The sequence below is a fragment of the Hemibagrus wyckioides genome, linkage group LG21 (genome assembly GCF_019097595.1).
Source record: "Hemibagrus wyckioides isolate EC202008001 linkage group LG21, SWU_Hwy_1.0, whole genome shotgun sequence".
In the NCBI taxonomy this organism is placed as follows: Eukaryota; Metazoa; Chordata; class Actinopteri; order Siluriformes; family Bagridae; genus Hemibagrus; species Hemibagrus wyckioides.
Window position 1 is genome coordinate 11,774,959 of NC_080730.1, and position 12,283 is coordinate 11,787,241.

Sequence of the window (12,283 nt, forward strand, 5' to 3'; positions counted from 1 at the left end):
TTGTGCATCTCCTCTGGCTTTGCTGAAACATATAACTGTAGGTCATCATGACAGTGGAAGCTAATATAATGTTTATGAATGATTGTACCAAGAGGTAGCATGTATAAGGAGAAGCAGTGATCAAAAAAACAAAAACCTTGTGGAACACTGAACATAACCTTAGTATGTATAGAGAAGTGTTAAAAACTGATAATCAGTCAAATATGACCTGAGCCATGAGGGGACTGTTCCCTTAACTCCAACAACATGTTCTAGCCAAGCCAAATAGTTTGATCAGTGACGTGAAAAGCTGCACCAATGTCAAGGAACACCAGCAAGGAGACACAACCCTGATCAGAGGCCAGGAGTAGGTTATTTACCACTTTAACTGGTGTTATTATGAGGCCAATATTTTAACTGATGCATTTCATCAGTGTTATTCCTACATAGGTATAAGCTGCGCTAGGGGTTTGTTTGCTACTGGTATTATCTGTTTAAAGAAGTAGGTAAGGGATCTAGTACTCAAGTTGATTTTGAAGAAGAAAATATGCAAATGAAGTTGGTCTCTCAAAGGGAAGTGAAACACTGATCTGATATAGTAATATTGTTACCTTCGCTATCAGCTATCAAATGCTGTGGTGTGCACCAATACCACATATATATCATATGCTGATTTAGTCCCTCTTGAGATTTTCTGTAGCCCAGATGGCTTTCCTTCCATACTCTTTGTAATACTACCAATTTAGTTAGACACCATTTACATTCTAGAATCATAGTGCTCTGTTTTAAGGTGTGTGTGATCATTATACCAAGGTACCAGTTTAATTAGTTAGAGTAAAGAACTTTAAACATGTTGAATTTATGTCTAGGTTTTTTAGATTACCATTATAAATAACTGCAAAACCACCTCCCCTGCCTTTTGTATAGGCATGCCTGATGTATATAACTATATCCAGGCAGACTGGGCAGACTTATGCTCATTGAATTTGATCTTTATACATAAACATTTACTAAAAAAATTTTTTAGTGTTTCTACATTTTTGTTTAGCAGACACAGTTTCTATAGGAGACCTGGGTAACGATGCAGCTTGCAGTCAGTCTGTTTAGCCTGCTTTTCTGCTCCCTGGCCATGACTTCGGATTGTCATCGATTAGCTAGGCCTTTGCTGAGGCTATGTCCTGTGAGAGCAACAATTTCCCAATTCGGATGGACACCGTCTCGTGTCCTGCCTTGTCCTCAAATCTGCTCCAGTTATCTATAAAGTCCACACTGTTTATGGAGCACCTCCTGAACATCCAGCAGTTCAGCAACTATAACCTGCTGTATCACCACTCAGAACTGGGATGGGGCCAGAACACATTACAGCATTGGACATCACCTTTGCTTGTTTACCCATCTCTGCAGTGGTACTCTTAGTAACCTCTGGGGCATTACTAACTGGGTGTAAGCCATTCAGACTTTCCCCTACAGACACTACCTGCTCTCACAGTCACTCACCCTCACTAGCGTCTGGATACGCACTTCTAGTGCTGCAGTCTTCCCTCTCAGAGAGCTAACTAAAATACACTTATCACAGGTAAAATTACTGCTAATGACGGAGGAAGAAGTACTGAAAGTTCTACATCTGGACAAGTTGAATGTTTGCCATACTTAATGATTATGTACAATTTGACAGAATATGGGCTGAATATTAAGAAGATCTGAAGTCAATTTTCCTCCACTTGCTGTGTTGAGACAGAAAACCAAAGCATTTTCTGAAAAGATTAACTGTGTCAAGAAAGTGAAATATTTTACAAACGAAAATGGCAGCACAAAATTATTGATGTAAATAATTGGCAAAAAGAGAATTTTTTAAAAATATATATTTATTATTATTATTATTATTATTATTTCCTTTTCTGTTTCAGGTGGCGTTATACAACCCAGACCAAGATGGGAGTGATAGCCCTAGAAGCAGCCTTAATAACAGCCTGTCTGACCAGAGCCTGGCCTCAGTCAATCTGAACAGTGTGGGCAGTGTGCACAGCTACACCCCGGTAAGACCAGGCTGTACGGCTGTATTAACCATGGCACCACTAATCTCATGTTCCCCATGCACACATACTTAGAGGGAAAATTTTGCAGTCTTCAAGCGATGTTAATTCAGAATATAGCAACAGCTAAGCAAATAAATAAATAAATAAATAAAAGTGTTGTTAAGTAGGAGCAGAGGAGGGCAGATTTCTTTAGTCAGTCAGTATATCCCCTTCGCCAAGTTCCCAGAATACACACAACATGGGTGTAGTGAGTGCTGAAGCTCATACATGCAGGCACACTGAGTCGGGGGTTAAGGGAATGAAAGGAAGCCTGCATGCTGCTGGAACCCAGCTAAACAGAAACATTGCCTCTGAAGTCCTCCCACCAGAAACACCCCCTCCTTTGTTGCAACCCTCTTGAAGCCCCTGTGCTCCTCACGTCAGGCTCTCAGTATTGATCCACTACAGGCACTGCTGAATTCACTATAGCATGCCAAACACGGCTCATTCCCACTCTCCCTGTCTTGGTTTCTCATTCCTTTATGTTTTTTTTTCCCTCAATTTATGCTGTCTCTCTCCGTTGCTCAGTATGAGTGTTGGTTGATTTTAAACGAAGGGTCAGATGGAATGTAATCCACTTACACGTGTCTGTTTTGCATGAATTTAACAAGTGTCTGTTTGCCATGTAGAGGTTTGTGAAAAGCATTTAAAAAATTTCTGTTGTTTCTGAATATATAGCATAACCTTTTTATGCAGAGTTTCATTTCACAGCTTTTACATGTTTTGTTGACTATATTTACATCTTCTTTTTGCCCGTTCTTCATGGACATCTCATGTGTATCTACACTAATGTATTAATTTATTTGCATTAGACTTACTGGCCAGTGGCCTGCACTACCTTCTTCAGTAACCAGTTATAAATAGCGGAAACAACAAGGCTATGCTTTTAAGTTTACAGATTTTGGGGAGCTGTTTTGGTAAAGACAAGTAGACTGGACAGAAAGATTCATTTTTCTGGTAGCTCTGGTTTTATAGGGTAAGATGTCATTTTCATACCATGTTATTTAAAATTATTCTCGAGGAATAAGTATTTTGTTTCATGCTTCTGTTATTATTAGTGTGGCAAGATTGGTTGACTGACATTCAACCAAAATCCATACATTTCTCACTTATTGCACATACAGTTGTACAGATCAGGCTGTGTGTTTATTTTCCCATTCTTGCTTGAGAATTAAATAAGGTATGAAATGTATACAGAAGGTTTGATTATCATGGTACCTTGATATGAAAACTTTCTATCTCTACACTGTTCATTCTGACAATATCTAAACAGATTGTGATCACTTATTACTTTGGCCTAGCTAGTTCCAGTTCAGTTGCATAGCAGCTTTACAGCATGTTTTTTTTTCTTTTTTACCTGATAGCTTGTTTACGCTAAGCCCTGGCATTGATCTCAATTTTAAATAGGTTGCAGGTTACCTGTGTATTGATTGTCAGACATTTGTGTTAAAACAATGCGTCCTAAGCTATTGAACACAGGATTAGTAAGGATTAAGAAGAACATCAGAGATTTTTTCAAGAAAATGTTCTCTGTTCTGAATTTATTAGCAATAAGCCAGTTTACAGTTTGTAAGAAGGCCCAGTACGTCTCCATTTTGCCTCTTGTTGTCCTTGGTGTTGTGAGCAATCTTTTCCTAAACACTGTGACACTGAGTGCTTCAAGTCATTACTGTTGTCTCCGAGCTCCAGATCACTGATATTTGTGACAGAATGGACTCTGTGCTTATATCACTACTGATTTAGTTCATTTGTTCTTGTTCCAGGTGACAAGTCACCCAGAGCCAGTGTCCCAGTCTATGAGCCTGCAGCAGGCCCCCCAGCCCCAGTACAGCATCCCTGAGCGAGACAAGCAGCTCCTCTTCTCTGACTTTGAAGATCTCAGTGCCTCGTTCCGCAGCCTTTACAAGTCTGTGTTTGAGCAGTCTTTCAGCCAACAGGGTGAGTGAGCAACATGGGATCATGAGGACTGTGACCAATCTAAAACAAACATTATGTACTATATGTACTATACACTGACTTTTGCTATAATTTCCTTTACTCATTATCTGTCTTAGGTGAGTGGCCAAAGCTTAAACTTTCTCTTTAGAGTTTGTTTACGTTTAACGTTGGAATAATCTTTCCTACAAATGGCAGCTTTTAATGACAGTAACACAAGTGCTTTATGCAGGCCTACAAGCCTTTCAGGAGTTAAAATCTTTTGTTTGTAATCTGGCTGCATTGTGTAGGAGAGCACTCAGCAAGTCACCGAGGCCTCCCTCACAACCTACTTACCTCAAATCAAATGTGTTCCATGTTAATAGATTCAATGGGTGCCTCTCCTTTAATCTATCATCTATGTTTTATTAGTTGAAAGTTGTTACTTTTTTGCATGCATAAAAGCTAAATCTGTTAGTCAGGCAAGCTCGGGCAATTAAAACACACAAATAAGCTGGTGAGAGGATTTCACGCCCTGATGCCAGAGACATGAGCTAATTCACTGGCTTTGGTAATAGGTAATGAGCATGCATTATTATTCAAAGGGGATGCTGGCTAATTGCTTTTTGTACTCTCCCTCGCTTGGACAATAGGCTTTCTCTGACGATAAGAGATGCACCTCTGTCACCCAGCCGATGAGTGTTCTCTGGCGATTGTCGAGGCACCGGCCCTGAAGCCTGCTTTAAAAGCACTTCACTGAAATAGGTTTAGTGTGCCAGCACTGTGATGGACAGGGGCCTCTTAAAGGCAGGCAGGCGGGCACATGCTCCCCTTAGTGCTGCTGGGTGTGCAGGCGCTGGCGCGCTATTAACGCCTCTCTGGAATCGAGCACAATTGCAGTGTCAAAGAGAAGCCTGGCGAGATGGAGCAGAGGCCAGGGGCAGTGAATGAGCTGAGTCACTGCCTCCCAGTTTGCACAGAGACAGGGAATTATTCACACTGCTCATATGGGGCTGAAAGTGAGCTTTGTTGTATGAGGCAGTATTCATATGCTGTACAGACACATGTACCTTCTTATGCCTAAAAATCAGCCTGAAGTTTGGGAGAATCTATGTCTGTGGTCATATATTTTAAATATTTAACAAAATTTTAGCGCATATTCTGAAATCTACTTGCATCCTAAATCTGTGCATTTGAAAGTAAAGATTTTCTTTTTCTTTTTTGGCATTATAAGCCAAAGTGTTTAGATTCTAGTCTTTGATTGCCACCCATACTCTTTTGATGGATAGTACATTTACTGACTTTAGAATATTCCTTTAAGCTGTACTATTTTCTGGTGAACACATCTTAAGTGCATGGTTGTCATGCCTTGCTGCAGGTCTGATGGGGATGCCATCGGAGTCTTCCCAGCAAAGCCACACCTCTTGCTCCTACCAGCACTCCCCAAGCAGTGCCATCAGCACCCACCCACACACCAGTCAGAACAGCATCACCAACTCGCATCCCAACAGCATCCCCAACAGTGGTGCGCAGGTGCCCCTGTCGCACCCGTCTCATTCTGCCCACAGTTCTCCCCACACACCGCACCTCTCTCAGCACGGGCCACATACTCACACCCAACATGGCCAGCACCCACACTCGGCACACACTCAACACCAGGCTCACTCTCAGCACACCCAGCACTCCCAACACACTCAACACTCCCAGCACTCCCAACACACTCAACACTCACAGCAGCCCCAACAGCACCAGAATCTCTCTCACCAGCCCCATCCAGCCCAGCAACAGATGCCCTGCAGCACCGGTAAGACTACAGTTTCCTGCTCTTACTTCTGTCTGCGTCATTCACCTGCACCTACTTGCTTTCTTTCTTTCAACAATACCAGCTCTGGCTCAGTTTCTCCTGCTGTCTATTTTGTTTCTCTTCCTTAAGTCATTAGCAAAGTCATTTATTTGATATCTTCAAATGTCACTTGGTTTAGATTAAAAATGTATGGCAGCTTTGGTGCTATGGTCAGTAAATCAGCCCCAGATTCATGTTTTGTGCTTTAATAAAAACTGACTCCAGTCTAGTAATTAAGAAACTGGTGACGCAGTGTATGTAGGTCCCTGGTGTGGATGCCTGGCTCCCCCTGATGGTGAGACAGAGGAATGTTCAGTTGTTTCCTCTAAAGACACAACACACTTCACAAATGCACTGTCACACAGGAGGTTATTGGTAATTTGAGTAGAGGGGGGATTGGGGTAAAATAATGAGGTGCATTTTGGTAAAATAGGGCTTGAAACCTACTTTCGTTTTGTTAGTTACTCTGAAGTGATAAGTCGGAAATGGACTTTCGAAGTCAATTTGAAATGCAGAAATATGATTAATATGAATAAGAAATCACTTGATCTTCTTTTCTCTGCAGGTCTACCCAGTGACTGGTATCCCAATCTGGATGCACTGAAGGAAAGTTGTCGCATTGCCAGCAGCTACAACTGGGCAGATGTGGACCTCTCGCCTTTTCAAGGTGCTGTTATCAAGCCCAAATTTAATTATATACCAATATGAAGCGAACATAGTGTTAAACATACACTTGTGTCAATCTGCTACTTTGCTCAACATGTCCTAAATTTAGTCTGTAGGTCTTTTCAGAATGGCTTTGAATTGTTGGGGCCAAAAAACTTCCTTCCAAATTTTTCTCCTGGCCCAAGTATTCACTTCCAATGTCTACTCTCAAAGCTTTAATTGCAGTCAGTTTAGAAGATCTCTAAAACCTGAATACAGCTTGGTTCATGAATATTCGTTCCATGTATATTGTCAAAGTCTACAATCAAAAGACATCGTCATGAATGTTTATACAGTGGGTTTATATCAAAAAGCAAACCACTGCTAAGACTTTGATAGAGAAAACAAAAAATGAAAACAACAAAATTATCTGTTAATAGAATGATATGAAGAAAAGAGTATGGAGATGTTAACTAAGTGCTCAAGATACAATACCACATCATCTGGCAAAGAGGCAGTGTTAGGGGGTATGGGTAACAAGGGAACTGGGTCACTGGAGTTTGTTGATGTGACTGCTAATAGAAGCAACAGGATCAATTCTGAAGTATATAGAGCTATACTTAAATTTAGTTAAATTCTACAAAACTAGGGTGGTGCTTCACTGAAAAGATGTATAATGATTCAAGGCATGCCATAAGAGAAACACAAGGTAAAGAAATATATTCCTAGCCTAACAAATCACTTCCGATTTCTAAGCTGAAAACTCAAATTGCAGTCACTGTAAGATTTTTAAAAAGTAAACACATTTGGGTCCATAAGTATTTGGACAGTTGATACCCATTATGCATATGTACTACACAGTACAATAAACTTGTTTTGGACTTGGTTAGAACGCGTCATTAGTCCTCATAACACCCCTGCTATTCATTTGTCTGCAAATAAAATTAACAAAACGTACATAAAATTAGTATAGGAAAGTGATAAATGCATCATAAAGGCTAAGAATAACTATGGCCAGTTGGTTTGAAGGGGCTCTTCAATAAAAAGTAAACACTTAAACTCCAAAGTAGCATTTAATTAGGTAACACTTGATAGCACTTCACTTGTAATATTAATTATTTTTAATATGAATTAAAGGCACCTTCATAGTCTTGTCTTGTCTTTAAACACATGACTGAGGTTATTAGAATTGTAGAATGAAAATAAAAAGAAGGAATTGGTTTTGGTGTACTACTGAGCTTAATGAAATTCTTTGGCAATCAGCAAAGCATGTGTTGATGGTTTGCTCTTGTATTGGCTCCGCAGGATTGAGAGAGAGCATGAGACAGGCCGAGCTGAATAACTGGTCTCTGGAGCCAACTCAGATTGTGGACCTCTGTTCCTCCATCAACCAGTTCTTTGCCCGCACTGGAGTCATTCAGCCACAAGGGGCAGTGCAGCCACCCGTGTGCCATGGTGCCATGCATCCCTCCAAGCCTAGCCAGCACATTAATACAGGTATTCATTGATTGATTAACTGATCTTTATCTAAGAGCACAAGCTTCATTTCTAAACCTATGTCTGAACTCTAGATTGAAAATATACATTTGGATAAGTCCCATGAAGAGTATGTGCAAAAAAGCCTTAATGTGTCTACAACCATCATATCCTATACACTACTTGATTTAAATCCTAACCAGGTCATTGACACAGGCACATGTGTTTTCTCTGCTAAAAAAAATAACAACTTTTATTCATGTATTCATGATTTCCTTAATGTAAATTGTGCAATACATTATTATAAGGTAAAATGTTTAACCACATTAGTGAGAGTCAGTCATGCATAACGCACAACACCAGCCGAGCAGGGTCAAGGCTGACACGTGCTCTCTTTCGATACCCACGAAATCAGCCAAATGCATTTTGTGTACTGTTGCTCATGTACAGGGCAGTGTAAAACAGTCAGAGCAAATAGAAATAGAAAATCTGACCGATCTTAACCTCTTCCACATACATGATACACAAGCTCACAATTGTTTAGTGTGGATAGAAGACAAGAGAGTACATCATCCTTCCCACCCAGATTTTGGTCCAAATACTCCTGGATGACTAAGCCATCATCAGGATTTGAATTCAAACCTTGTACCTTATTGTGCAGGGCTTTAATTTATTGCCGGGGAATTGCCCTTGAGTTTGGATAATCTCAGATCAAAGTACTGCAACAACTAATCAGCAACATTGCAGTAGGTAACATGTTTCCACAGGGGCACACCATCATTATTGAAGATCCCATACAAGTACCTTCAGTAACTAGAAATACACAAGATGAGCCATCAGAAATATTTCACTGGCCTTTGTTTGTTCTCTCCAGTGGGTCAAATGGGAATGTTATTCCCAGGAACATTACTGTGCTTTGGAACATTTTTGTTTCATTGGAAATATTTTTAGGAGTTTATAATATGCCATCCACCAGGTCTGAAATCCTAGCAATATCCCATATTCCTTGTTTCTCCTTGTTTCACATACTAACTGCATTTATACTTAATGGTGTTTATTAGTTTTTATTTCAGTAGATGCAGCATTAATGAACAATTGCCCTGTCTATACCCACACACACACAGTGGTTGAACAATGAAACTGAAACACCTGCTTTTATTTTGAATTTGTTTGGTCAGAATTAAAGAAATCAAGGCTTGAAATGGACATAGAACTTATAGTTACAAAAACAGTGTCAAACACTTGATGATAATCTCTGACAGTCTGCCTGAAAAAAGTCATTAATTGTAGTGCTGTTAGCAAACTTTTATTTAATTATGTCTAGTTAAGAGTTTAGTAATAGTGTTAGTTTACTGAAATTTTGTAAAGAAATGTTTTGAAATCTATATTAATGTTTTTAAATAATCCAGATAATCATTTAATTGTAATTAAATTAGAGCTACAAGAAATGACTTTTTTATAATCTATTTCCAGTTAAGATTTTTCATGATTCTGTTCTGTTTATCAATTAATGTCAGAATCTGGGTTTGTCACCGTATTGTGGGACATTTATGGTTCTCTTTGTCAGTGGATGACTGTCCATTACTACTTTCCAGGAAATATGTACATGGACTCAAGACAGAGCATGACCTCCATGATGGGTCCTCCAGGTTATCCCCACATGCCCCCCATGAATAGCACAGCCAACACCATGACAGGTTAGTGTCTCTCTACTGCCTCTCCAATCATTCAGCCTTAAAACAATCCTTTACAATTATTAGTGCTGGGATACCATTTGTGCTGGTATAAACCAATTTATTGCATATGATATAAGCTAATGTAGGTTACATGTTGTGTATGGCAAGGCTCATGAGTATGTATGTACTCTCTAGGTCATCATGCACAAATGAACCAACAGCACATGATGTCTACTGGAAACTTCCCAATGCGCCGCATGCCTGCTGACGACATCCAGGACGACTTTGACTGGGACTCCATTGTCTAGCCTCGTCCTTATTATGAGAAAAGTGGCAAAATAAGAGAGTCGCTTGGAAGAAGAAGAGAGTGTGTATGTGTGCGAGAGAGAGAGAGGGCTAGTCCCAAGATATCTGCGTGCCCCAAGGCGGGAAGCAGTTTGGAACAGGGCGCGCTTCAAAATGTGCAGGTGTCGGTAATATGAGCTGAAAGAGACTCTTGTTGTCCTGGTGTTTTAGGAAATGAAAACAAAAACAAACAAAAAGTTACTCTGAAGACAATCACATTTACTAGGAAATGTTTAAGTGATTGATTTTATACTTGTCCAAAGGACAAAACTCATGTTTATGTTAAATATAAAACCCCTTTTTTCCATCCCTTTCTCTGCTGCGAGAAACTACTCAGTCTCCTAACTCCCTTTCTCCAAGTCAGCTATTTGGCCAAGCTCTTCCCTCCCCTGTTGTGTGTGGGATTTTTTTATTATTATTTTTTTATGATTTTGTGTGAAATGTTTGGCTTGTTCTCTCCCCCTCATCTCTTGGTGCAGGCCTAAGCTGCCTTTTAGCTCTCATTTGTGATGCGATATCCCCTCTGAAAATGCAGGCCACTTTTCAGGCAGAAAAAGTTTTCTGCTCACTCTGTCTGCACAGCGCCGCCGGTTCTCTAGGTCTCTATGAACTCCGGTGCTCCACATATCACCTGAGCCTTTATTGTAACTTGTACAAACATCGCCAAGCATCCAAATCAGATCTCTGTGCTAGCGAATGATTATCTGTTGTCTTTTTTAATGATCGGTGTGGCTCATAAGTTAACTCCATACCTGCAGTATTCATACGTGTGTATCTTTGCTGTCTGCAATGTATCATACTCTTGTCACTGATATATTTTTTAAAAGTGTGAGATGGTGCATCTGGAACTGACCTCACTTCTCCCTCAGATCTCCTGTTCATTTGTGTGTCACCATAAATGTACTATCTGCATGTACAGTTGGTTTTCTTTGTTGGATTCTTGCCAATTCCTATTGAGACTGTGCAGCTATGGTTGATCTTATTTACGCCCTACTCCAGAATTCATGTAGTGTTTGGGAGAAATGGTGTGAGAGAAATGGTGCAGATATCATGAAAGGCAGCAGATAAAGCAAAGAGCATGCTAGTCTTCTTGGGTCTTGTACACTGAGACATACTTGCTGTTTTGCTGCTCCAAAGAACTTGTGCGGAAAGAGTACTGCTAATTGGTTTTGGAGCAAGGATGTTAAGAAATGTGATGTAATGTGGAGAGAGGACATTGGAAACTGATAAAAAAGGACATCCATCCAGCCATCCCTTTATTCATTTTTGGGGAAGCCATTCATAACCCTGACATAAAAGTCACTGATTAAAATTCACTCATGCCATTGGTAGAAGTTAAAGGAGTAAAGCAGAAGTATCCAAGGATTACACCCCTAAACAAACTATTGTAAGGTATTCCAGTTTTGCCATGAGTAATTACCAGATTAATTGTGCAATATTGTTAATTAGGGCTATAAAATTATGATCACAATCATTTCTATCAGTGAGCACAAATGTTGCGGGCCAAAAGTCAGATCTAGAGGCACATTTGGGTTGTCACTCTAAACTTCAGAACACCAAGCACTTAAATCAATATTTACTGAGCAGCCATGAAAACAGTGATGTGTAGGAGAAGCATCAAAGTTATATTACAGACATCATTAATGTCGTTATGGAGTGGATCAGTGGGGTTGATCTGTCACCTAGCTGTTTGAGTTTCTTTTAACACCTCTGCTCTCTGAATTTGACCTTGAATTACACATTAGTATTATATATTGTCACGTTATCATGAGTATGATCTATAGACAATCATCTTTGTATTTCAGTATTATAGAATCTACAGATTATGCCTCTTATGCCACTTTTTTGTTGTAATACACACACACATTTTGTGTGCATACATACATATATATATATATATATATATATATATATATATATATGTATATATATGTATATATATGTATATATATGTATATATATGTATATATATATATGTATATATATGTATATATGTATATGTATATATGTATATGTATATATGTATATGTATATATGTATATGTATATATATGTGTATGTATGTATGTATGTATATATATATATATATATATATATATATATATATAACATACATACATACATACATACATACATACATACATATACACAGAAAACTTTCAAACATCCCTTCATGATGCCTACTATCACTCTGAGCTGCAATATTTAGAGCCATTAGTCTGCTCCTGTACTTTTTATGTATGAATGAGGCTGGTTACACACTCCTGTAAAAATGCACCTGAAGATGCCACAGTAGAGACCACACACTGTCACAACACATACTCTTTTTTT

The 12,283-nt window shown here is 39.2% G+C and overlaps 1 protein-coding gene across 1 annotated transcript in view; it reads left to right on the forward strand.

Annotated features, from left to right (window-relative positions):
- The window catches only part of foxj3 (forkhead box J3), an 82,619-nt gene extending 70,787 nt beyond the window's left edge, over positions 1–11,832 (forward strand). The window contains exons 6-12 of the mRNA XM_058373678.1: positions 1,887–2,015; positions 3,818–3,992; positions 5,347–5,772; positions 6,377–6,478; positions 7,762–7,953; positions 9,528–9,629; positions 9,804–11,832. Coding sequence (XP_058229661.1) covers positions 1,887–2,015; positions 3,818–3,992; positions 5,347–5,772; positions 6,377–6,478; positions 7,762–7,953; positions 9,528–9,629; positions 9,804–9,916 — 1,239 coding nt within the window. The 3' untranslated portion in view covers positions 9,917–11,832. The remainder of the gene's footprint in view (positions 1–1,886; positions 2,016–3,817; positions 3,993–5,346; positions 5,773–6,376; positions 6,479–7,761; positions 7,954–9,527; positions 9,630–9,803) is intronic.
- Positions 11,833–12,283: the final 451 nt, after the last annotated feature.